Here is a 27,320-nt window from a genome sequence, read left to right on the forward strand (position 1 = left end):
AGTGGCAAAAGTAATGAAGGTTCCTGTGTATGAAACACCAACAGGATGGAGATATTTTTCCAATCTTATGGACTCTGGACGTTGCTCGCTTTGTGGAGAGGAAAGCTTTGGCACTGGTAAGTAATGTGCAATCAAAAATTTCCACAGACTTTTAGGGACAGCTTTTAGTTACTGGATGCCTCACATCAAAGTCAAAGGAATCAGAAAATTAATTCTCTCTTGTGTTGGAACTGTCAGCTGCTCACCTCATCTTGAGGGCCTTCTTGCAAGTCTGGTGTCCAATACCTTGAGGAATGAAAAATGTGGAAAATGGATGTTCAGAAGCCATAGGAATCTTACCACTGCCCAAACAACTTTTGCAGATGCCTCGCACTCTTTTCTGACTTGAACATGATGCAGAAAGGTCTCACTGGTTCCGCTGTAATAGTCTTTTCACAGACTGCAACAGCGTTTGGAGGCATTTTGCCTGTATAGAAGAACAAAATGTTTTTTCCTAACGTGATTCAGTGTACAAAGTATAAGGATCAATATGTCTAACGGTATATATAATCCAACCTGTTGCATGTGTCCCTTTCTGGAACATGACAATTACCAAAACTCAGATAAAATCATCATTAGAAGAAATTCAGTTATATGTCAGTATCTGTGTTTTCCGTAAGTATTTCTCCCTTATCTGTCCCAAGAACCAGTCAAACAACAGAAAGCTGATTGGAAGACCAATCTGAGCCCTCATGAATTCAGTACTGACAGGAAGCAGTAGAGCAAACATTTAAAATATGTAGTCTGTAAATCTGCTCAAACATGGTTTTAGTTTATGAGAAAAATGGAATAAATTTCACAGTGCTTCTTTTTTTTCTTTCCTGGATGCTGGCACAGAAATTCTTTCTTCTTTTTATTAATTAGTATGGTTATCACAGAATCACAGAATCCTAGGGATTGGAAGGGACCTTGAAAGATCATCTAGTCCAACCTCCCTGCCAAATCAGGATCACCCAGAGTAGGTCACACAGGAAGTCATCCAGGCAGGCTTTCAATGTCTCCAGAGAAGGAGACATTGACAACATGCCTGGAGAGCCTGTGCCAGTGCTCTGGCACCCTCACAGTTAAAAAAGTTCCTCCTAATGTTTTTGTTTCCTCCTGTGCTCCAGGTTGCACCCTTGTCCTGTCATTGGGCATCACTGAAAAGAGCCTGGCTCTGTCCTCCTGACACTCACCCTTTCCATATTTATAAACATTACTCAGGTCACCCCTCAGCTAAAGAGAGGGCTTCTCCAAGCCACAGAGACGCAGCTCCTTCAGCCTTTCCTCATCAGGGAGATGTTCCACTCCCTTCATCATCTTTGTGGCTCTGCGCTGGACTCTCTCAAGCAGTTCCCTGTCTCTCTTGAGCTGAGGGGCCCAGAACTGGACACAATATTCCAGATGTGGCCTCACCAGGGCAGAGTAGAGGGGCAGGAGAACCCCTCTCGATGTACTAGCTACTCCTCTTCTAACACACCCCAGGATGCCATTGGCCTTCTTGGCCATGAGGGCACGTTGCTGGCTCATGGGCATCCTGCTGCCCACTAGGACCCCCAGGTCCCTTTCTCCTACACTGCTCTCCAGTAGGTCTGTTCCCAACATATACTGGCACATGGGGTTGTTCTTCCCCAGGTGCAAGACTCTACACTTGCCCTTGTTGAGCTTCATCAGATTTCTCCCCGCCCAACCCTCCACCCTGTCCAGGTCTCTCTGAATGGCTGCACAGCCTTCTGGTGTGTCAGCCACTCCTCCCAGTTTTGTGTTGTCAGCAAACTTGCTGACAGTGCTCTCTAATCAAGTGTCTTTGAATGAGCACATATCAGAATAAACTAACCATTTGCTTGGCTAATAATTTATTCTATATTTTGCTGTGAAATCCATGGAATTCTTTATTTTAGTGTGTAAGTCATTGTCTTTAAATTTAAACAATTTATCATCCAATAAAAAACTTGTTTGCAAATTTCATTTTGCTTTGATTAAGTGTACTATTACGTTTGTTGGTTAGGGTCATTTAGAGCAGAATGCTACTTTTTAAAAAATGAGGATACATTTAAGCCATACATGCACCAATTTATGTGTTAGCCTGTCATTAACTGTCTCTAAGTGTCTGAATGGACTATGATAGAAAAAACAATAAGGTGCTAGATTTCTTTGGGTGTCTAAAAACTAAGAGAACTTTAATAATGAATGTTTATTTTTCTTTCATTGTGAATGGGAACCAATGTCACATGATTAGCAGCAACCTGGATGCCGTGGCTTAATACCTGTGACTGACACAGATTCCTATTGCCTTGAATACATCTTTTGTATAGATATTTCCAAAGTTGGTTCTACAAGGTCATTCAGGGAGTTTTAACTTGGTGAGAGGGGCAGGGAAATGCTGCACCTTTCAGAACATACTGCCACTTGTAGTGCTGTGTTGTTAAACTGTGTCTCCATTTGCCCATGAGAGGTTGAGACTGCGGAGTTTTCAGCTCTCGCTTGTGGATGATTTTTTCACCAGGCCAGTTTTGTACCCCTTCCCTCTAAATATTGAAGTTCCTGCTGCTTATCTGAAACAAAGTATTTCCATGAAACTTCAACACATCTTGAGACATCACTATGGCCTTATTAGTACCCAAAGTATTTGGAAAAAACTTGTGCCTTCAGCATCGTCCTGGAGAAAGGGAAGTGTAGGTTTTGACTGGAAGGAGGTTGTAGAAGTTTCATGGTGAGTTCCCATAGGTTTAAGTACCTTAGCCCACAGAGTGCAGCATCTACTGCATGCTGTTTTATCTGTAGAAGTGTTTTATCTGTAGTGTATGCCCATATGCTATGACAAACCACTGCCTAAGGCCTGTTTCTGCTTAGAAAGTAAGGCTCCCAGACCATCTCTGTGTGGTGATGTTGACTACAATTCTTGCAAATGCTTTCTGTCTCGGAGAGAAGAATCTTTAGTTGCTTAGTAGAAGCCTTGTCTCCTTTGAAGACACTTGTCATGAAAATTTTATGGTGCGGTTATAAGAAGAGCCAAACGTCAAATTTCCCTGCCACATTGAAAAGGCATGTTCAGGTCTTGCTAAGCAGTCTGTCCCAAGCATTGGTGTCCCAAGCATTCCAGATCAGTTATATAGGAATCAAGAAAAGTGGTTTCAGGGCTTGTCAACTGAAACACCGAAGACATTGTGATCTATGACGGCCTAACTTTATTACCCTGAGTATCAGATGGTTGTTGAAGTTGGGAAGGAGGGACAGGTGTCTTACAGAGGTCAAAGAAGGGCCTCTAGAGTTTTTCTGTTCTTCTAGGTAGGAAAGAGAATTCCTTTAACTTCTTACTGTTCCTACTCTTGATTTGTTTCCTTCACTTGTATCCTTCAGCGGGGCCCTAAGACAATTGTGTTTTGTACTGTAGCCTCTCCTTGTACTATAGCTCCTGTCTCCTGAAGTCAGACCAGCTTCTGCATTTCTAGCGCTCTCTGTGTTCCTGTCTTAATCTAGTTCTCCTACGCTATCCTTAGTTCTTCAGAGTCCAGATAAAATCTGTCTCTTGTGAATTCTAAGTGTGCTTGAACAGGATATTACTGGTCTACATAAGACCTGTTCTACAGCAATATTTAGTCTGTGCATCCCTGACTTTCTGGTCAGGTGAGTGTTGTTGTACCTGCAGCACTTCAGTACAGGAAGCCTCTAGACCTCCCCTTTAAGACAATGTGATGTAAAGGCTAATCTCAACCCTCAAGATTCAATCCCATGGATATCCAGACAACTTGAGCACTGGGTTTAGATTCATTGGTTTATGTGTAGTTGCTGTGTAAATGGATTGTCACAGTGCCTACAGGGCAATTATGCAATGACTATGATGCCTGAAGTTTGTTTTTCTCGCTGCCTCAGTTTCCTTACCATGTTTCAGTTCAATGCAGCTGTCTGCAAATATCTCATATGCCAGGAAGTTTATCTGTAAAACATAGTCTGGTCTGTAGATGACCAATACTTCAGTGATGCAAGCTGTTTTTAGCAAAAAATGTTTACCTTATTGTGAATCTTTTAGTAATGTCCTAAGCTGCATGACCCTCACAAGTTTCTGCCACCATTGGGAATTTTAATGAGTTTAACAGCTTTCCCTTCAAACCTACCTATTTAGGGAACTGCAACTTCGCATTTCTTTAGCTTTCAGCATTGAATATTTAAAGAAATGTAGAATACAGCTGATCAGACTGGGAAACTTGCTGTTCTGTGCAACAGAAAGGGGTTTTATGGATCTAGATTCTATTGTCAAACTAACCAAACAGCACTGGACACCGATTGCTTGTGTACCCAGGTAATCCAGCCCAGCTGCAATTTCCAAGTAATACAGAGCCCTGGTTTTATAACATAAGGGATTTTGCTCTGGCAAGTAAATAAAAGCAAGTTTTCTGCTATAAAAGGACAAAAGATTTTGAAAACATCCCATAAGGCTGTGTTTCCCAGACTTGTTTTCTGGCAGCTGATCTTGGAGCTCAACCAATGCCTTAAAAACTTCTTCCATTTTTGTAGCAGTGTGGGGGAGCTTGTCAGATGAGATTACTAGCTTTGTGGTTCTATGACTAATGCCCAGAACACAGTTCGGAGAAGGACGTCAGCAGCAGCAGCAATTAGTTTCTAAATTTTATCAGCAAACTATTAGTCAGGATTAGGAGAGCTGTGTGTCTTATGTTTTTTTATGCAGTTTGGGCCACTTCAATAATGGCTACATCTTTCATAAATTTGCATGCTTCATCTCCAAATTTTCAGGTGCTATTAACATCAGCCACCTTCTCCTGCAGTATGTTGAAGAACTAGTGGGGAATATAAAAATGTGCTGCTGCTGAAATGAATTAAAGCCTTAAAAGAGCTGTTTGGTGGTATCTGTTACGTTAACACAAATAATCTCATTAGCTGAATGAACTCATTAATCTGAAGTAATCTTGTTAATTTGAATAAAGGAACAGATCAGAATCCCCCTAACTCTCCATCTGACAGAACTGTTCAGTTTAAGATTGCTGGATGACAGATTTGTAAGACTCAAAGCATGTGCTAACAGTATAATTTACTGTGAGTTTGTATACTCCCTTCAGTCACATTTTTGTTTTAAAATCACATTTACATAATGCTGTAGGATAGACAGAGGTGACTAATTTAGGAAAAAGCAACTACATTTTCTTCATGCATATGATCTTCAAGGCTCACTGTCTCAATCAGAGTTGGAAAGCTCAGATACAAAGTAAGTTAGATATCTACAAGACAGTTTGCATGCCCAACAACTTTCCACTATCAGAAAAAATTATAATATGAACATCTTTGCATAAGCTTGTTTCTCTACTGCCTCTCCAGATTTTACTTCTGTTTAAGCCTGTTTAAGCTGAGTACGTCTTTATGAATGGCAACATGCTCTGGGCGTTTTTCCCAGATTGTTTACTCTGAGCCTAGCTGTAGCAACCTGAGTGTTGCAGTAGTAAAAAATAACTTTTTCTACTCTTATATGGAGAAATATGTGACAAATTAACTTGAAAATAAGTTGTAGAAGTAGTTGCAGTTATTATAATTTCCAGTCCTGCTGGCAAATTAAATATAACAGGATAATCAGAAAAATGTTTCTTGACTCCTCTGTTGTCTCTTTCTAGTTCAGCTCCTTAAAAAGTCTAGAATTCATTAATGCCTTGGATGTTTCAGTTAAAAGTATCACTAAGAATTATCCTGAGATTACTGAGAGCCCTCAGCAATTCCAGAGGACTATTATTATTATACGGTAATTTCAGAAATATATAGTTGGAAGGCACCTTTTACTTGATCCCTTTACACAAGGCAGCTCTGCCTCTGCAGATCCACAGCAGCAGATACTGAACCTATAAAGCAAAGAAGAATGGTGTTAGCTGAACTGAGGCAGCAGAACAAGCTCCCTCCCTAGAGTTTCTAGCATGTCAGCTGGGCAGTAGGAACGAGTGAGACAGGGAGCTGGCACCCAGTAGGTGAAAACCAGGGTTGACTAACAGAGTTACAGTAATAGATTTTAATTTGCTAAAAAAAAAATAAGGGCAGTAAATAGAACAACATATGTGCATAAAGTAACGCAGTTACAGTATCACAGTATGCTAGGGATTGGAAGGAACCTCAAAAGATCATCTAGTCCAATCCCCCTGCCAGAGCAGGGATATGCTGATGAAATAAAAGAGGTGGAATAAACATGCTCTGAGAAATCCCTGTTATCAATTTTCCCTCTATTAAGAATAATTAACTGATATACTTCTTGGTCACACAGGATTATTTTCCCTGTACTCCCATCAAGCTAGTGTTTTTTAATCAGTGACTTTTGATTCTAGAACAGTTTGGTTGTTTGCGTCTTTTCCCTTGAGACTTTTGCCTCTGGGTTGCTTTCTTCCAATGCTCCTACCAGGGGGGAGCAAAGGACACCCAAAGGACACACAAGGACACAGCAGATGCTATAGCTGCTAAATGGATGAGAAGAACGATACATGTATACACTTATCCCTCTTCATGGAGATTTATGAGTTTAAGCCATGCCAGAACAAGGCTCAGAGCACAACAGAGAGCTTTCAAAAAATTCTCCTGTCCATGTTTCACTGGACCACTTTGGTTCAATGAAACACACTCGAAGAGTTTGTTAAATCAAAACTCAACTCTTCTTTGGTGTTCAGTTGAAACCATTGCACAGATGTCATGGTGTATAGAACATTTTGCTGAATGCTGTGCCTTTCACTATACTATTTGCTGACCTGCAGTCTGTAGTGTGTTACATATCAGAATAAATTAATGTTTATGCTGGAACAAATTGCTGAGGTGTTTAGCTCAGTATCATGTCTCTGTTTCTTCCTGGTGTCTGTTGAGACACTTAAACTGTTTAAGTTGCTGGTAATATCAGCAAAAGAGATTACTTTTCCGGTGAAATTGAATTTTTTAGTACTAAAGATGAAGAGCTGAAAGGAGAGGCAAGCAGATTGAAAAGGAGCAGCTGTGGTGGCGTGAGCCCCCTGGGGTTCCCTTACCCCGCCCACAGCCCAGGACCCCATGTCAGCCAAGAAGGACATCAACCCCTGCCCCAGCGATGCTGCAGCAGGACTGGTCTCCAGCTCCTCACAGATCTGCCCTGCCTGGCCATGGGCCCTGAGCCAGGCCTACCATGGTCACATATCCTGGCCAGGCCTCAGCTCGTCCACGTCTCTAGGGAAGTGCCTGATGCCCAAGGCTGGAGCTGCCCTGGTGTACCCTGGCTGCCCTGCTCCTGGCTGGGCTGGTGGGGTGAGGCTGGGCCCTGCCCTGACATCCTGGGGGACACTCTACTCCCACCGGTGCTTCCAGTCCCTGGGGAACCCCCAGCCCCTATGACCAGATGACTTTTCCTGCTGCTGTCAAAGGAATGATGGATGATGGGTGGGGAAGTCATGGTTCTATTCTAGGTCTCTCTTCTGGTTGCAGTGACAGAAACCTGCACTATTATCTGGGAGCACACTCTTGGCTCCAGTAGCAGTGACTGTGGCCGCACTGCCTGCTTTGCCTACAAGTACACTGACTTTATTATCCATAGGCTGTATTGCTGGTGTTTCTGTGGAAGGCATCCTTCAGCTGATCTAGCGTGTTACCACAAGGAGGGAGCAGAAAAGGTGAGGAGCTGGTTGTCTAAAGGGCTGACTTCCTGCAGAGAGATATTTGCTTCCCTTTCTTGTCTGAAGCCATTTGCAATGCTATGAGAGCTCAGAAATAACCCTACCCTTTTCCTTGTAATTAGTTGGCACTCCATGCTTTCACAACAGCCTGAATACTCATGAATATTCTGGAAATCTTCATCTTCATGGAATACGAAAATTCTTTATTTGAAGCTTGACAGATGAACATCTGCAAAGACGAGGAAATGCAGTTGAACTTGACTTAGAATGTTCTGGTTCGTGGCCAGGGATTTGCCTGTCTAGCTCAGTTCTGGGAAACAGCACCGGAGATGTGAAAACACCCTGTATCTCAGTCACTGCGAATCATGAGGGAAAATGTTTCCTTCTGCTACTGTTTCTGTTCAAATACTTATGCATCTTTTCATTTATCCTTAGGAGTACAGACTTATATAAGTAAATTATATTTTAAGCATTAGTTCTGTTTGTTCGTCTGGAAGATAGCAGAGATACTGAGATTGTTACTGTCAGTTACTGTTACGTGACACATGAAGTTAAATGAGACATTTGCCCCGGGCTCTTTATTTTGTTTTCTGGTTTGCAGTGATGCCAAATGACAACCTTTGCCTATGTCTCTTTAGGATCTGATCACCTTCGAGAGAAAGACGGACTATGGGCTGTGCTAGTTTGGCTTTCAATCCTAGCAGCTCGGAAGCAGAGTGTGGAGGAGATTGTCAGGGATCACTGGGCAAAATTTGGCCGGCACTACTACTGCAGGTGAGAAAAATGAGGAAAAGGCATAGGAACTTATGCAGTTGATTGATAGGACAGTTCTGCTGCAACCGTGGCTTACTTAGCTGTGCTCACCTGCATTTAGATGTGCATTTGCTGAGTCCACAGAATTAAAATCTGCCATAGATTGCCTATGTTTGGTAGGCAGGGTTATTTTCTAATGAGTAAGTGGCAGCAGAAGTTATTTACTTACCGGGGGAGCAGTGTATGTATGTCACTTCTAGTATATTGAGTAATTCAGTTTTTCTGATACCAAATGCAGAAAGCTTTGAATTATTTACTCGTGAAGTCTATAGGAATAGCTCATTACATGGTGTTGAAAAAAAATAAAAACCCCAGCAAGATTTACTTCTGCTTTTGTTTCTCTGTGTACTTCTGTCAGACAGCGTTTCAGTGAGAACTGGAACTTTGTCTACTTTTAGTTTGCGGGAACTCCTCTGAAGATCCAAACGTTTACTCGTTTTTATGAAAGTCTCAAAACGGTGAATTCTGTCATTTACATCTTAGCTTCTGCCTCTCTCTCAGAATAGTCTTAATCCGAAGGAGTTCATGTATCAACAGGATCTTCTGGCTGGTAGAGAAACACGGCTGTTCCTCAAAACTTGTAGTAAAGTTTTCTCTATTTCATTTGGCTGTTGACCATTGCACTGGTTGTGTCCTTAATCTTGGAAAACTAGCTGTGTATCAATGATGTTTTCTGTGCTAATTTAGCAATTGTGCATTTTCTAAATGATTTCAGTTGACTTGGAGACAGATGTCCAGTGTAGAACTGTGATGCACACATATAATGGTTAGATTGCACATGACTTGCATGTGTGTGCTGGTTAATTTGCAATCACTACTTTAGTGGTCCCTATCTGATTTTTGAAGTAAGCAGTAAACTGCTAATTGTGGGTATTGAGTTCTGTGAAAGCAGATCTGTTTTCTCAACTGTAGGGGACTTACTTGTTGGTTCTACTTTTTTATGTGTGTAAAGGTTTGATTATGAAGCACTGGAACCCAGAACAGCATATTTCATAATGAGAGACCTGGAAGCTTTGATCACTGACAAATCATTCAGCCATCAGCAGTTTGCTGTGGGTAACAATATCTACAGTGTGGAAAGAACGGATAGCTTTGAGTACATAGATCCTGTGGATGGCACTGTGACCAAAAGACAGGTATGGCTGTGGTGATGGCATACCAAAGTTTTACAGCTGTCATATTGTTTTTAACAGTGTTGTTTCTGGTGTTCAGCCTCTCCATTTATTTATAGGGTAGTGTTTTCTTTGCTCTGGTAGATACTGCATTTCTTACCTAAGATTAGCTCAGTTTGGATAAGATAATCCAGCTCTGTTTTAACTTGCACTTGCTGTCCCTAACTGGAGACAGTAGTGTCACAGAGATGTAGGAGAGGATGGAGTCCCCGCTGACAGCAATGCATGTGTAGGGAGGGTTCCCTCTCCTGAACAATGCAAAGTGTGATGTAGAAAGACAGCCTTTCTATTTTCTTTCTGAAATCTCCCTTGCTATACACTACAACAGAAGTTACAAATTTCTTGCTCTTGGTGACCCACAAGACTTGCATAATTAAGACACAATACCTGTTGTAACCAACAGCACACAGAAGACATTAGTAGATTTTACCATATGTGGTCACATTTAACTTCTCTAGCCCACGACCGTTCTGTGTTCCTTCTGAGTTTCGTCTGTGATGAGATTCCTTAGCTATCAAGAACTGCAGTTCAAACTGAGCTGCCAGTGTTTTGAAATTGATGATGTGCTCAGAACTAAGAATGTACTTTTGCCAGGTGCAAATATATATTCAAATACTTTGAATATGAGCTATGACTCATATTAAGATGTGTTTTGATTTTATGCTTTTTATTTTTATTGTCCCAGTTTTTCGGGTTTGTAAATTGCTTGACCTGACCAGACTCTAGCAAATGATATTACAAGCCATTAAAACTATTGCTATAGCATTCTCCTCAGTGTCTTTATAGTTTCCATTCATCATTGCATCCAGGAAGTAAAAGTAGCCCACTTGCCACTGATCTACTCTCTTTGTTCAGAGACAGGATAAGAGCATATTGTCATGTTCAAGTCCACTGGAAAATTACAGGCACAGCAGACTTGTGGCCCTTGTACTTCTAAAAAACCCCACCCAGATTATAATTTTTTTGTGCACTTTTCTCTCCCTTAATTTTCATCCAAAGCCCTTGTCCTAAACTGGAAAATAATTCCTAATCATATTACCATGTAATACAGAGAAACATGACTTGGCCTGTTTTCAGATGGACTCTGAAAGTTGGCCTGTATAAAACCGGAAAGCATGTCTTCCGTAGGGAGAAGCATGTATTTACTGAGAGTGTAGTTCAGCCAGTTTATCTTTTGGCAAGGTCACACTTCTAGCTCCATGTGTTTGTAGCCTCGGTGGGATTCTCCAAGCAGAATAAAATAAAGAAGGACATTGATCCATGCAGGTGAAATATCATTTCCTGGCTCACTCAGGTAGCTTGCTTCTCATATAAATGCAGATGCTCCTTCCTGACTGTTATGAGCTTCATGCAGATTTTCCAGATATGTTGTCGGGAACCTGTTCCTGTTTTGTTTCCCAGAGTTTATATTCAGGCTAACTGCACCATGTCTCCTGAATGAGAAGCTGGTTATGTGATACTTAGTCAGTGTTCATAAACAACGGGTTCAGAAAACAAACACAGCAACAAAATAGGCAGCAAACAACATATCCAGAATGTAGCTTCTAGTTAGTTCTGAGTATTGAAACCCCTGAATATTGTTTATCACAGTGCAGAATTAGGGCATAAAACTAAATGAAATGTTCTGCTGTTCTTGAAGACAATTTTAATTTTTAAAGTCCTATTGTGCTAGCATTTGCACACGTGAGCACATGACAGTTCTTCTCCTGATGGTCCCACAAGCCAGAAATGGGAGCAGTTGCGTTTTTATGTGAAAGGATGAGAAGTACAAGTTGCCTATTAAAATGGTTAACTTTCAGCTCTTTAGTGAAGTGTTCTTACATTCTGAAATTAACAGAATAAAACTCTGAAGCTTTATTATTGATTAAAGTTTCCTCACTCCTTCATTAGATTTGGGATACAAAGGGATCTGCATGTAGTCTTGGGGGTTTTTTGCATTTCAGTTTGAGCAAGAGTCAGGAAGCTGGCATGAAAAAGTTGGAAAAAATGTTTCTGATAACTCTCCAGAGATAAGGCAAAAATTAATTTCTGTTCAGAATGGTATTTCAATCGTGTCAACAATAATGTATTTCCTGTCAGTGTAGTGACTGTGACCTGCTATGCCTAGAGGACGTTTGTAGAGGAGCAGATAAAAATTGTGATTATCACAGTATTTTGAAGTATAGCCATTTTATGTGCTTGTAATTTATATATATGTCTCTGTGTCTAATATAGTGCTACTAGTCTAAATTTTCTACGGATGTTACCTCCTGCCATTATACTTTAGTAAAGTTTTTGAAATCCTGAGATGTTTTAAGTTTGCTGCCTAATCTTGTTATTATTTATTTTTACTAATTTATTTTTACTTATTTTATTATGAAATTGGTAACTGAAAGAAACCCCAAACCACTGGAAACCACACTACGTAGTACAATAGGTGCTAAGTTTAGTTTTCTGAGTGCTTCATAGATACTAATACATCAGTAGGCTGTTTAACTGGATTGTAAAGTAAAAGAGAGAAATCCTGTGAAGCTCCCTCTCTGTCATGTCAGCTTCAAAGACAGTGGCTTAACTATGGAACATAATTTTTTTTTAGATTTTCCATATGGCTCATTAATATCCATTAGCAGTCTCAATTTGCCTAAAATAAATATTTGCAGATGTTTAGTGTGACTGATGTACTCAACCTTTTCATCATTCCTCCTAGAAAAAACGAAGTATCTGTTCTCGTAAGAGAACATTATTCCTATTAGTGACAAATATTGTGTCGCATTTTATTAAAACTCAAAGTAGTTCTGTGCTGTGGGCTTTTCAGTCTTATTTCTTTTGCTCTTGTTTTAGTTTATAAGTTCTGCATATACAGTTGTGTGTTTCATGGAGCTGACACCTTCTATACAATAAATAGCAAATATGTGGCTTTAAATTAAGAGAGCTATGTCAGGTGAAAAAATATGATCATAACAAACAGTAAGCAGGCTGCTTGCAATTTCACCAGCTTGCTTTGACCTTGCTGACCACTACAGCTCAAAATATATCAGAAAAGAAAACTGTATGTGAGATTGGGTATTCTATAACAAATGGGGAAAACCTGTTTGGTTTTATCTTTTCATGAGATGCAGTCACTAATTACTCTCTGGGCAATGCTTTTTCATATTTATTTGGTAAAAGTGTTTTTTGGCTGGGTTTTTTTTTTTTGCTTTAACAAATGTTTGTAACTCACAGCTTTTAAGTGTAATTTCCAGAAAACAGTGAGGAATATAAAAATTGTTCTCATTAATTTCTGTTGCCTTCCTGAGTGAAAGGCTTTGTTAGTGCTTAAATCACTGTTTCCAAGGGACACTCCAAAGTCAGGTTTTTTGCTACTGGGCTCTGAAAAATTAGTTAAACTAAATCTCCAAATGCAAGTATTGTGACTTCAGAAGTTGACTTTGACAGTCCAGGTCTAAAGGCCGTTTTTTCACTAGCATATGATTTCTCCCAGGAACTTAGTATTACTGTTTTTAAGGAGCAGAGCCACTGTGTCTTTGTAATTCCCTTTTACAGAGTATTTTCAGCTATATGGCAGGAATCCTAGTCTTACAGACAAATATTAGCTGCATGTGTAAAAATCAATAGTCAGAGTGTGTCCCTGAGAAATGCAAAATTAATAAAATGTCAGAAACAGTGCAGTGAACTGTCTGAATGCTTGTTGTCTATACATGTGTCTGTATATGTTGTATATACATCCTATGTGCCATTAATTGTAATATCAAACTGGCTACAGATGCTGTAGTTTGATGGAGTATTTTTGCATCATAAAGTTATGGGAAGAGTTGTGAGGGGTGTTTATAAATCCTTTTCTATTCTGAAGACCATAGTTTATGTCCTGAGACTTCGGATGTGCTAAATCAAGTAACACTGTATTATTGTTATTAATGCCAGGTGAACATGGAGTATGTGGAAGAGTATTCAAGTGGTCTTGCTAGTCATGTCACTGTGGATTGCCAGGCCTGGCAGGAGCATATAAAATCCCCTTTTAGTCTTTAGAGAAGAGGATACTCACATGCTCTGATGTTCACACTTTTATTTTGTGCAGATCTATTAGACTCCCTTCCTTCTCTTGTAAAGCTGACTGACACTACTGTTCCATACTTTTTACTGCTGGTCCTAGGTTCAACAACACTTCAAAACAAACTATACCCATAACTGTGAAACACTTCAATTCATCTTCCTTTTCACTATCATGAAGTTAAGCATAATGAACAATCAGCAAGAGACAACCCCTTGCTCACAGGATCAAGTTGTACAAACTGCCTGTATAATTCTGGGCACCCGAGATGAAATCTTGATTCCACTGAAGCCAATGGCAAACATCCCATCAAATCAGTTGAACCATCTAATTACAAAGTTGGCTTTAAAGCTCAATCTTCTAAACTATTTGTCACTTATGCTGTACATACTGAGACTACTAGATAAATTTATCTTGTCAATACATATTAAAATTAATATTCAGTACCATACTGGCACCTCCAGGAATGGTGAATTACCACTTCCCTGGGTAGCCTGTTCTACAACACTTTCAGTGAAGAAATTTTTCCTCATATCCAATCTAAACCTCTCCTGGGGCAATGAAAGGCCATTTCCACTTGTCCTATCACTTGTTACTTGGTTGAACAAAGCAATCCCCACCTCTCTATAACCTCCTTCATGGTAGTTGTAGAGAGCAATGAGGTCTCCCCTCAGTCTCCTTTTCTCCAGGTTCAACAACCCTAGTGCCCTCAGCTGCTCCTCACAGGACTTGTGCTCTAGAACTCTCACCAGCTTCGTTGGCCTTCTCGGGACCCAGTCCAGCACCTCTGTGTCTGTCTTGGAGTGAGGGGCCCGAAACTGAACATGGGGTTCAAGGTGCAGCCTCACCAGTGCCAAGTGCAGGGGGACAATCCCTGCCCTGGTCCTGCTGGCCACACTATTGCTGATACAGGCCAAGATGCTGTTGGCCACCTCAGCACACTGCTGGCTCATGTTCAGCTGGCTGCTAACAAACACCCCCAGATCCTTTTCCATTGGGCAGCCTTTCAGCTGCTCTTTTCCAAGTCCGTAGCACTGCCTGGGGTTGTTGTGACCCAAGAGCAGGACACTGCACTTGGCCTTGTTCAACCTCAAACAGTTGGCTTTGGCCCCTCGATCCAACCTCTCTAGATCTCTCTGTAGCACCTTCCTTCCTTCAAGCAGATCAACACACCTGTCCAGCTCAGTGTCCTCTGCAAACTTACTGAGGGTAGTCCTGCTCCCTCGTCCATATCATTGATACAGATATCAGTCAGAAGTGGCCCCAGTCCTGAGGAACACCACTTGAGACTGCCTGCCTGGATTTAAGGAAGGAAACTGGATGTAAGGAAGACATTTTGCATGATGAGGGTGGTGAAATGCTGGAACAGAGAAGTAGTAGATGCCCCATCCCTGGAAACACTCAAGGTCAAGCTGGGCACAGCTATGAGCAGCCTGATGTAGTTGAAGATGTCTCTTACCACAGGAGGGTTTTTGGCATATACGCTGGGAAACAAAAAGTTTCTACTTATACTTTACAATATTGGAGCATTGTGTTGCTAACTTCAATGTTTTCTCAAGCTGTTAATAAAACTGAAAGAATAAAATGTGTCTCTCTTCATTATCTTCTCTCATTTTTGGATGATTTACTGTCCCTTAAAAAAAGGTAGCAAGGGTCTCAGTTTATGCACTAGGCCTTTACCAAGAGCAAGACTGAAAGGGGAAGGAAAGTTCCGTGGCATAGAAGTGGCAGCACTTAGCCTAAGGGTACCACTTACTGAAAAGGAACTAGACTGTGTGTTAGTGCAGAATTGGTAGATTATTGAAAGGCTACTGCTATTTAATACTGCAGTTTAGTCCTTTGGCCTTAATGGCCTTCCTGTACAGAAAGTCTGTCAACTGCTGATCAAAGTGGTCTGTAGAAGAATGTGTTCATATATACAGTACAAAAGGGGGGAGAAGGAAAGAAAAAAAAGAGGTGAAGATGGGAGCAAAGAGTAAATTAATAATTAATTACTAATAAATCCTTTTTATTCTACCCACAGTTGGTGTGCATTAAGTAGTGTACTTGAAATTAATTAACACCTTAAGTTAAGTTTCTAGAGCTGTACTCCAGACTTTAATTGAAATTCTTGTGATCAAATACTGATGCATGGTCTCTGAGGGATAGCAACTGATCCTGTCAGTATTCACTACTGACAACTGTGTTTTGATCCTGGGATGCTGTAGCTGTTTCTTAGGCCATTAATCCTTGCCATTGATTTTGTACTCTGCTGCACAGAACAAGAACAAATCAGCTGAAGTAAATAAAAGCAGCAGTAGGAGTCCTTGTTACGAGGAATGGGAGGGAATAAGCAAGGTAATTTGTAATCTTTAAAGAGGAGAAAAAAGAATGTTAAATGAGTTGTTCAAAGTTATAAGGAAAGAGAAATTGCATCCAAATGACTATTCCTTTAACTTTTTAGTTTAAAGCAGTGAACTGTGGTTTATAAAGGTACTGCTACCTTACATATATGCTGCTCCTTATTCTTCCGTAGGGGCTGCGGATTATTTTTTCAGATGCTTCCAGGCTCATCTTCAGAATGAGTGCTTCTAGCCATGTGAGAGCTACTCTCCGGATCTATGCAGAGAGTTACGAAAAGGATCCTAGCCAACACAATAAGGAACCACAGGTAATGAAATAGTATTACAATAAGTCAATAAGCAATGCACTTCCTCTGCAATGGCTACAAATTTTCGTCTTTAATCATAAGGAACATTGGCCATGTTTGCTGTATTTGTGGATGTTTTTGCTAATAACGAGACTGCAATTTTGAGGCAGGACCAGCAGTTTTAATACATTTTTTGTATACTATCTAACACAACAGGAATGTCAAGGGCTGAGATGCCTGGAAGTGAATGCTGAACAGTAACTTTCAGTCTATGAAGAGAAGCCATGCTAATTTTAATTTTTCATTCTTTGTCTTTCAAGAGTTGTAGTCTGAGTTATAGAACAATACTCGGAAAAATATAATTATTTTTCAAGCAGGTTATCTGACGATCACTTGGTTACGGTGTCTCAGGGATTCCTTATGATGACAGCACAGTTAGGAAATATGGTGCCAGAGTCTAAACAATGTAGGGATTCCTTGTAAGGGAAAGACTTGCAGCTGTCTGAGAATTATATCATAACCAGACTCTTTCCTAAGAAGAGTGAAGGTTGAGAGCAAGTTGCAGTGTAGTCCAGCAGACACTTAAAACAGTTCCTAGTATAATCAGATTTTGAACTCCTGAGATTTTTTCAGTAAAATACCTTTGTGCTGTGATGTACAACAAGGGAGGACTAGGGATGTGTCATGGAAGAGAGATAAGCATTTGGCATGTTTTAAATCAAACCCTTGTAATTTGAAGTTCCATGTATTAATGACTGGAATGCAAGTGCAAATTTCCCAAAACATAAAAGGTGTCAAATACATTTGAACCCCGGGTAAATGTTTGACATTGTTTTTTCATCAGATTCCCACCATAAACCTATTGAGTTTCTTCTGATGATATTAAACAATTAAACAGGCAGTTTTTCCAGAAATGTTTCAGACTCTGTTGCTGCACATATGACTTATTAATTTTATTTGCTTTTGCTTGAAGTGGCAGTTTGCATCCTCAGTAACTCCTTGGAGAGAATATTTACAGTTTTAAGCCTCCATCAGAGAACAATTTTTAAGCAATTTTTTTGTTTTTCTATGCATCCAGGTTTAGCCAGCCATAAATATATTTCAGCCAAGGAAGAACACTGCTACAATCCCATACACACGTTTTTATGTATTTGCTTTACATGGGAAGTTTCTGGTAGCAGGGGGAATGCAGGGGAGAATGCAGGGAAGAATGCAGGGGAGAATGCAGAAGCTGCCCTGGGTTGAACAGAGCCACTTCCAGCTGGCTCCTAGATGGACCCACTCCTGGCCAAAGCTGAGCCAGTAGGCAATGTTAGTAGCCCCTGTGTGATGACATATTTAAGAAGGTTAAAAAAAAGCACTGTGCAACAGCAGCAAGGAGGGAGGAGTGAGAATATGTGGGAGAAACAACTATGCAGACCCCAGGGTCTTTGGAGAAGGGAGGGGAGTGATAGAGCGGCTGCGTGGGCGCCTGGTGGCCACCGAAGGTCAGTGCACCACAGCTGTGGCAAATTTTGTTACAGCACAAATTGTTTACCAGTTGCAGTTAAGCTGACCTCTTTAAATATGGTTCTTTGTGCTATGTAGGCAAGTGAAAATAAATCACAATAAGAGACAGAGAGTTCATTTTAAAGGTTTGCAGTGGGCTTACAGTAAATTGTGATGTGTGAACGTATTTCCTGTCTCATGAATCCCAACAAAAAATACTAGGAAACAACAGACCATACACTTGCAAGTTTCATCTGGCAAAACTTTTGACTATTTAATTGCAAATAAGAATGTGCCTTTTAAAGTGCAATCCATTTTGCATCAATGGATTGTTCTACTTCGCTTGTTCCAAAGGTGTGCAGAGAAGTGACATGTTGGCAGTGTTTAGGCTTGTGCATCTCCTAAACTAACCTGCAATCGATGTCCAGTATTTAACACTTGTTTGAGTTCTGTTTGTTTGTTTTTAAATGAGTGGAAATTACCAAAAGCTCTCAGTGAATTTTCCACTTGTGAAGAGACTAGATTGAGGGAGCAGAGGTTATTCTCAGAAAATAAGGAATGTGCTGCCCTACTGTTACATTTCACCACTGTTCTTCATGGATTTGCTTGAGAGAGATTCATAAAGTCCACTGCAAGGTCTAGTGGCCTCACTAGCAATACAAACCTTGTCCAGGGAGCAGCAAGAACAGGGCTACTGCACAAAGTGATGGAAGTCAGTGACCCAGAGCAGCTGCAGCACAGGTAGTGCCCTCACTGTCTAGGGGACGGTCCCACAGCAGACCAGTGGAGCAGTCAGAGCTCCACTGACTATCCCAAGCAAGGCAAAAGATGGGTCAGGGCCTATCTGGAGCAGGAGGAGATGGGACCAGAGATGTGACTGGAGACAAGGGAATGGTGTGGGTCCATCCAGGAGACAAGATCAAAGTCAGAACTGGAGACAAGCTACAATGTCCATCAAAGGAGCCCTTCAGGGAGAGAAGCTCCCAAGAGCACAGGTCTGAGGTCCACCCAGGCAGCAGAGCCAGAGATGAGTCTGGAAACAAGCACTCCTACAGCACAGCTCAGGCAGGGACTAGCATCCATGGGGCAGGCTGAGATGGGCCCTGTGAGCCCATGGACAGGGTGCGGGGGGGAGAATCCCCAGGGGAGACTGCCCTCAGGGCTTTCAGGATCTGTTCTTTTAGTATAGGTGCCAAAAGGGTCCGTTATTCCTAGGGACAGAAAAAAGGCTGGAAAGTTTTTGTTTTTTCCTATATATGTACCAGAGCCTGTCAGATTGCTATTCTTCTGGCTGGTTTTCCAGGATATTCACTAGGGGACAGATAATCCCAGAGTGGAAATGTCATTGCCTTGAAACTTGTTGCAGGGACTTTCCTGTATTCATGCAATGCGGACAGGCATTTTAATATCCAGACTGCCTCAGGACAGACATAATGCTGTAAACACCCTCCTCATCTCTTGCCATGTGCACAAATTCTGGGATAAATAACAGTTTCATCTCAATTAATGCAAAAAATACTTTCTCTGGTTTCTTATTATATAATATTGCACAATTCACTCTTTCCTCACACTGGCTTGATACATTGCCAACAACATGAGGGCGTTAGGACCCACAAGGTCATAGATCATATACTGCAGGCAGGTGGTGTACATAAATTCAGTTTCAGGAGATCCTCACATTAGTGCAAAAAATAACTAAAAATTTCTCAGGGGAACATTTGATAATCTTCAGTGGAATATGTGGAAGAAAGTGAATACCAAACTCCCTTTTTAAAAAACAGCATTGCTGGGGACAGACAGCGTCGTTCTGGTATTGTAGTTTTTTTATTGTTTAGTTTGCTGTGAGATTTCATACACATGTACATCTAGATCTGTGACAGATTTGAAGTTTTAAGTACTTTGTTTCCTGTTTACTTTCAGTAATAGGGGCACAGCCAACATATTCATAAGTGACCAGTTATTCAAAGAGCACTGATGAAAGAAGTATGTAAAGCATATACCTTATATAAAGTATTTAAGGAAATTGTTACATTTGGGATAAATACTTATTCTTCTTTAAATGTAGTTGATCTTTCTAATTGTGTATCTTATTTTAGTAGCATCTTTCATATGATTCATGGGTAATGCTGCCTACCTAGAATATATTAAGCATAGACAGCTGCCTGATCGACAACATAAGTGTAGTCCAGCAGACACTTAAAACAGTTCCTAATATAATCACATTTTGAACTCTGAGATTTTTTCAGTAAAACACCTTCATGCTGTGATATACAACAAGAGAGGACTAGAGATGTGCCATGGAAAAGAGATAAGGGAAAGTAGTAAAATATGACAGAAATCTGAGGTTGTAGATAAATGTGAATAGCAGTGATTTTTGGCTATTGAATGAGCTGTTGAAGGAAAATGGCAGAAGTAGCTTCATGGTCACTGGAAGGTAAGGAGTGGCTACATTTTTTCTGTGAGTAGTTCAGTTCTTCCTATAAGCTAGTGTCAACAGGAATGAAAATCAGAAGCAATGAAGAAAACTCTTTGTTTTTCTTTATTGACAATCATGCTCTGTGCAAAGTATATTAAAAACAGTTCAGTGTAAGCATTTTAAAATTATATAATCCATAGTGGCAATGCAATGTGGTTCTATAACAAAGTTTTGAAAACAATACCCAGTGCTTTTTAAATTCCAAAACTTGAAAATTCTTCTTAGAATGGAAGAGTACTCTGTTGTTGCTCCTTGTCACTAGTGATGCCCATCATAATTGTGCATTCCTGAGAAAATTGTTCTGGTTTTAACTAGTCAGATAAGTGTCCAACTAGCGACTTCAGAAGTTAAGTTCATTGTAACTAATGACAGACTTCTATATGAAGTCTTGGACCTGTGTGCATTGGCATGTGTCTTTTTCTAAAGTTAACAGAGTTATTAGCTGTGCTAAATTTAACACAAATGAAAATCTAGACATATGTTCAATGGACATGAAGTACTAAAATAAGAGTTTATTGACCTTTAGGCTCATTTATAGCCCCATTTTGTAGATCAGCATATTATTTATTATTTGCAGATCCTGACAAATGACAAGTATCTTCTTGTTGTTTGTCTAGCCACTTGGGTTTATTATCGAACTTGGATAAGATTCAGACAGGAAGCTTCATACATGAAGACAAAGAAAGAAGTGACTTATTATGCAGAGTTGTTTTGAATTGTTTTGTTTGTAAATCCAGTATGTCCAGCAACATGGTTGTGCTGCTTTTGCAGTATAAATGCCCTGAGAATAGTGTAGTGAGTAATCTGGATTGTTCTGAAAATGGACTAACTGGCTCTGTTTACTTTATTCATTGTGTGAATTACAACAGCATTACATAGGTCTTGTACAGACCTATGCAGTCTGTATCAGATGCTATTTAAGTGAGATGCAGTGAATCACAAATGCTGCAGTTATTTCTGCCTAAGACTGGTGAACTGCATGCTCTAGCTAGAGAATCATTAGATGAGCAGCAGCCAAGCAAAGATTTTGGGGCAAGAGGTGTTTCTTTGTATTTTTCTCCAAAAAGACAAGGCAATTAAAAGAAAAGGTGCCTTGATTGTCAAAGACTGACTTCCTGAAACAATTTTGGAATGTCAAATAACATAGGAAAAAACAAAGTGGTTTTCAGCTGGACCTTGGTCAGTATATGAAAGGATTGTGATTGTATATGATTGTACATTTAGCAATTATATTAAGTTGCTGTTTATTGTGTGAGTTTGTCCGAGAGCAGGGAACTGAAATTAGTAATTCCAAAGTCCTTGTGTTCAGTATCACTTAATAGGGATAAAACTAGAGGTTTCTATATGGTTCTGTAAAGACACTCTTACAACCCTAAGCACAAGTTCAGTTTGCTCGAGAATTATTACCTCATCATTTATTTTCGAAGCATTGGGTCTTTTATCGTGACTGTGGTTGGCTATTAAAACCTACAGTACAGTCCAGAGAAATCATATAAAGTTTTGCCTTTACTGTGAAAATTTGTAAGATTTTCTTCGGAGGGGATGTGGGATACAGAGATGTTAGCTCAGTGGGATGAGCGCGGTGCTGACAACAATGACAACAGCGAGGTCGCGGGTTCGATTCCCACTCGGTCCCCATGTGTTTCCTGGTCTAGTAGAGGTGGCGTCCCTGCCCATGACAGGGAGGTTGGATTAAATGATCTCTAAGGTCCCTTCCAACCTAGGCCATTCTATGATTCTATGATCTGTTTGATCCCATCCTCAGGTAGCACAGCATGTTTGTGCTATTCAGGTAATTTAGCTTCTGATTCTGCCCTAAGCCATGCAGTGAACAAGTTTTTAGGCAGCTGGAACTCAGAAGGAACCTAGAAAGAATACGTCATGTGACAGTAATTATAAAATATGTCATGAATCAAGGAAATGAGTTCATTAAACCTAATATTCCCTGAAAGCTCTTTGGATACACTAGAGGATAACTAATCTGTTGCAAACATAGATGTTTCCGTGCACCACTCAGTTTACGTTTTCCTTCTGTGTTTTTCACCCCTCATGCCTGCCCTCCTCTATTGCAAAGGGCAGAACAGCTGGCCTCTTGACCTTTAATGTAATTTTATTTGAGTTAGCAGGCAGACCATGCACAAAATAGAGAGGTCAGTTTCCTTTTTCCCACTGTGAGTGTAATGTTTCGTGGTAATGAAGTGAACACCACCAGTGCTGCGGATGTTACAGAGCCAGTTGAGTTTGTTCCATGATGAACTAGGTTACTCACATTGCTTAGATCTTCTCAAATGCGTGGCCAAACCTTTGCAAACACTTGTGTTTTCTGGAATGCAAGACCTCAATCTGCACACTGAGCTGAGCTGTGTGTTGAGCCCTTACGGCAGAAGCCCTGCAGGAGGGACAGCTGTGGTTCCAGACCGTATGATCTTAGTGCAGAGCTCACCTTGTAGCTACTTGAGCCTGTTCTTTGTGTCTCTTACATTACTTCAGTGTTGATTTGTAAGTGTATTTGTTTGGCTTCTACAGTACATTACAGCCACAGGAAGAGTTCCTTCTAATATGAAAGGCCGTCAGAACATGTTCTGGGATATATTCCCCTCTCTTCTGCCTTTTTCTTTCCCTTAGTTCATGCGATAGTGATTCTGTTGACCAGCTTACAAAGAACCAACAGCAGCTTTAAGCAGTCACATGAAGCAAGGGAAAAATGAAGTGGGAGCAGGAAGAGGTGAGAAAGGAAGGAGTTGCTTCTCAGTTCCTCTGTATTCTTGTTCTAGGCCTTAGAGCTGTCTCGGTTACCCTAACCTTGCTGGGCAACCCTCTATGTAATGTTTAAATGGTAAAAAGCGAAGGACTGAGAATGAATTTAAGTGTTAGGAGAGAAAAGGATTTCCAGCTCATGCCTGGAACGTCAAGGCTTGTCATAATTTATACAGCAATAATACCACCTCCTATAAATTGCAGCATTAAAGCATTAAGCGTTAAAGCATTCAGCAGGCACATTTTTCTGAAAACTACCCCTATGAACTGGAAGGCTACTTTAGCTGATAGACAGCTGAAGAAGTAGAATTTGGGGTTTGACAGCAGTTTTTACAGAGGGAAGATGGAGAAATGGAAAACACCTGGTATACCTTCTGTTCTTACAGAGCTGCAAAAGCTCTGTGCTATAGCCTTTTTTTGTCAACTTCATGATATACTAACCCACTTGTTTATCTTGCTTTAATTTTGAGGCATCAACAATTGTTCCAGGGAAATGAATTCTTGTGGAACATGTAGTACTATGCCAGCTCTGCATAAAAATCTGTTGCGAGGTCTGAAAGGCTGTTCTGAAATGATTGCTGTCTGAAGTGTCGTTTTGATTACTAGTAATTCAGGTGCCTAAGTGCCTATTTAACAGTCACACAAGGTTTAGCCAACTGATACTGGATCTTTGTCTCCAGTAGGACATTCTTTTAAGACCGACTAACTCTCCCTATGATTCCAGAATACAGGGAGCAAATGGTTTAGTGTTTAATGTTTTACAAATACTGACGTATATATAGAATCATAGAAGCACAGAATCATTAAGGTTGGAAAAGAACTCTAAGATCATCTAGTCCAACCCAGTACTGCCATGACCACTAAACTATATCCTGAAGTGCCTCGTCTGCACGGTTTTTGAACATCCCCGTTCGGTCCCCATGTGTTCCCTGATCTAGTTGAGAGGCGTCCCTGCCCATGACAGGGAGGTTGGTTAAATGATCTCTAAGGTCCCTTCCAGCCTAGGCCAGTCTATGATTCTTCTATGATTGTGACTCCACCACTTCCCTGGGCACCCTGTTCCAATGCCTCACGACTCTTTCAGTAAAGGAATTTTTCCTAACATATAAATAATTGAGCCTATGTTTCTAGTGTTCCACCCTGTCCATTCACTGGGGTATATGTAAAGCTGAGAGAGCCCAAAATAACACTGGCGGATGTGATGCTGAATGCAAAATGCAGATCTGTACAGTAAGAGACAACAGAGCAAAACTTTGAGAGCTGTAAAAGAGAGTTGTAGTTACCTGGCGTTCACTAAAATGTTTTGATCTTATTTGATGGTATTAACAACCTCTGAGCTTTTTTTGGTTTTATTTTTCTCACCTAAATTTTGCAGAATACTGTTCACCGGTGAAACTGATGGGGCAGCTTGTTTTTGAGACTTACACCGGACTGGGAAAAGCAAAACTGAGAACTATGGAAAATGTCCAAGCCTAGACTGTGTAAAACTCATGTACATCAGAAATTCAGTGCAGACTAGAGGAGAGAACAAAAAGAAAGTTTTGTGAGCTTTCCAGGCAATCTGGACAGATGATTTCGTATCAGAATTGTGTGGATTTTTGATAAAACTTGGCAAGTTTTAGCCTAAGTTATACATATAGTAGGTAGGGGCAAATCTGACTTGAGAACTTGACTAAAAGAAAGGGATTTATACAGTATTTTCTTGCAAGATCACAGAGGGAAAAAATGTTACATGAGCCAAGCGGGAATGATACACCACAGACAGCTCTGGTACAGATTAATCCCAAGCAACTGGCTTTTGATCTTTATTTGCTTTATGTTAGATACTTGTTTGTTTTGTGTATTTTCTGGTAAGAATAATCATTCATATGAGTTATTTTTTTAGTAAAACTTTTACCTGTTATTGCTAAAGAAAAATTCTGATTTAAGTCAGTTCTGTTTTCATTGTTTACATCCCAAATGGTTTCCAAGACATATATACGTTATTAATGTACAGAGTGATTGCAATTGCCATTTGGTATTGACATATCAATAGTAAAGTTTTACAATGTCATAAGTAGAAAGCATAATTTGAAAAATATTTTAAAATTAAGATCTCTTTATGATATAGAAGTCTTTCTAGACTTGCAAGTGAAATGAGAACTGTTCATTGCAGAGATAAAGGAGTTTTTAAAAGGCATATTCAACTCTAGTTCCTTGTTATTCTGCCCCACTCTTGTCACTCCAAAGAGAGTGCACTTTTGAGTTTTTTACATATGCAGGATAAAAAAAGTGTAGTTAAATGGAAGTGTGAGATGACAGAGCTAAAATAGGAGTTTGTTGAGAAGCATGATAGTAACAAGTAGAATATTTAGTAGTAGTTGGAAAGACTTGGCAGAAGAGCAGCAGCTGAACTGTTTGTGTAAATGAGTGTCACATAGGCTCATTTGATTTTGTGGGGTTTTTAAAGCATTGTGTAGACTATTGTTTGGTTTTGGTTTTTTTCTTCAGAGCACATTTGTTGCTTAAGAAAGCAGAGTCAAGTAAAGCGGGTCAGTAGGGTTGCTTTTTAAATTTTCCTGTGCTTTTTAGATTAAATAAGGAAGGGGTTTCTTAGGGGACTGCCAGAGGGGCTTCAGATGTTTTGGTCTTTTTTCAGTTCTCCTTAATCCATGTTGCTGGAGGGGAGTAATGATACAGTAAAGACCTTATAAATTGGCACATTTTAATATTTACTTCTGCAACATTTGCCCACAGAGGCAAATGTGTGCTCCATGTATTAATCTTCTCTAAGCATGTTTGACTCTAATGGACTTGTATTCTACTTCAGTGGTTATTCAGTAGATATCTACAAATATGGAGCTTTTTGAACAACAGTGTCACGCTGCTCAACTTGTGCATAACTTTTATCATGAACTCACTTGACACCAATGGCATTCATGGTGTTATTCCATGACTCTGCTTGCACAGTCAGTCTCCTCACTGTTTCCATTTAACATTCTGACCATTTTTGTAAATAAAGCGAACACCTCATTACTGCCAGAAATGATTAGGTGGCTGAAACAGATTCAAAGTATTGATTATAGTAATCTAATAAAAAAGATATCTGTAAATTAAGCTCTCCAGAATTACTGTGAGTTTTTGGGTTGGGTTTTTTTTTTCGATTTTTAAACCAGACAGGTTTAAAGCCAGAATGTAGTTTATCTGAAAGGTGCAGCAGGAAGAGATATGAGGGTCAGAAAATTACCTTAATAGTTTGGTAATCAAATACATGGTTGTCTGAAAAGAAGGTTTTCACACAAAATACATCTCTGCCAGTTCATCTTCACATATCATTTAATTACCTAAGAGCAGATTCCGTTGCCATTTGAAATATTACATTTTACTTGGTTTTCATGTGGTACTTACTATCATCTTAGATGTTATCTGCACTCACCCAGTCTGGAGGGTTTCACACATATGGCCATTTAATAAGGTCTGTAGCCTGAAGCTTGAGAGTTCATGCTGCTTCTGTTGGAAATTACTGTATTTAATACAGTTATAGGTGGTAATACTCATAACACAGTTTTGTGATTTCTGTTAAGGTAATTCTTACAGCACCTTCTGACCTTAAGCTTCACAGATGAAGTGTATATAGGAAGAAAACCTCATCTACATGGCTTCCACTTATTGTAGTAGAAATAATTCTGCTTTTTTGATTTCTGAGTTTTTTTGTGCAGCAGATTTCAGAAGAGCTCCGCAATTCCTGTTACACGGATTATTATCAGCGTAGTGTATTTACTGGTTTCTCTTTTCTGCATAACTTAGGTATACTCAGTGTAACATTTCACAAACCATATACTTAACATGATACATCATTATATCAAGTATGACAATATAGACATTGTAACTGTCTCAGTGTTTATCATTATTAAATTGTTTACTGTTATTATGCTACAATTAAAAGGGGGTTGTATAAATACAAGATGTGTGTTGATATTTCTGCTTTATGTAATTCAATGTATTTCTTCCTCTTTAGGCTGTGCTGAGTCCTCTTATAGCAATCGCACTGAAAATATCACAGATTCATGAGAGGACAGGGCGAAAGGGACCCACTGTCATCACCTGAAGCCATGGAAGATTTTTAAACCAGGGCCAAAAGAGGAATAGCAAGGAAGAGACGGGGTCTTGCTGAAACATATTAGCCATTTGTGCCTTGTATGATTCTAAAAGTTTCCTTGGGGATAGAGATAGGGTGGGAAGAAAAAATCAATATAATATTGTGCATATTCATTCACGTTGATCTCCAAATGCAATAGTGTATTAACTTTGTTTTACCTGCAATATCTTAATTTCAGATAAC

General features: G+C 40.0%; 1 protein-coding gene across 1 annotated transcript; it reads left to right on the forward strand.

The window, feature by feature from the left end:
• LOC104276894 (phosphoglucomutase-like protein 5) lies at nucleotides 1-27,320 on the forward strand (the record flags this gene model as incomplete). The annotated part of the gene is made up of 5 exons (XM_009873359.1): nucleotides 1-116; nucleotides 8,276-8,411; nucleotides 9,403-9,586; nucleotides 16,165-16,299; nucleotides 26,997-27,320. Coding segments are annotated over 5 exons (661 nt in total), but the record flags the coding sequence as incomplete, so codon positions are not given.

Source organism: Apaloderma vittatum, unplaced genomic scaffold, assembly GCF_000703405.1.
Source record: "Apaloderma vittatum isolate BGI_N311 unplaced genomic scaffold, ASM70340v1 scaffold7897, whole genome shotgun sequence".
Lineage (NCBI taxonomy): Eukaryota > Metazoa > Chordata > Aves > Trogoniformes > Trogonidae > Apaloderma > Apaloderma vittatum.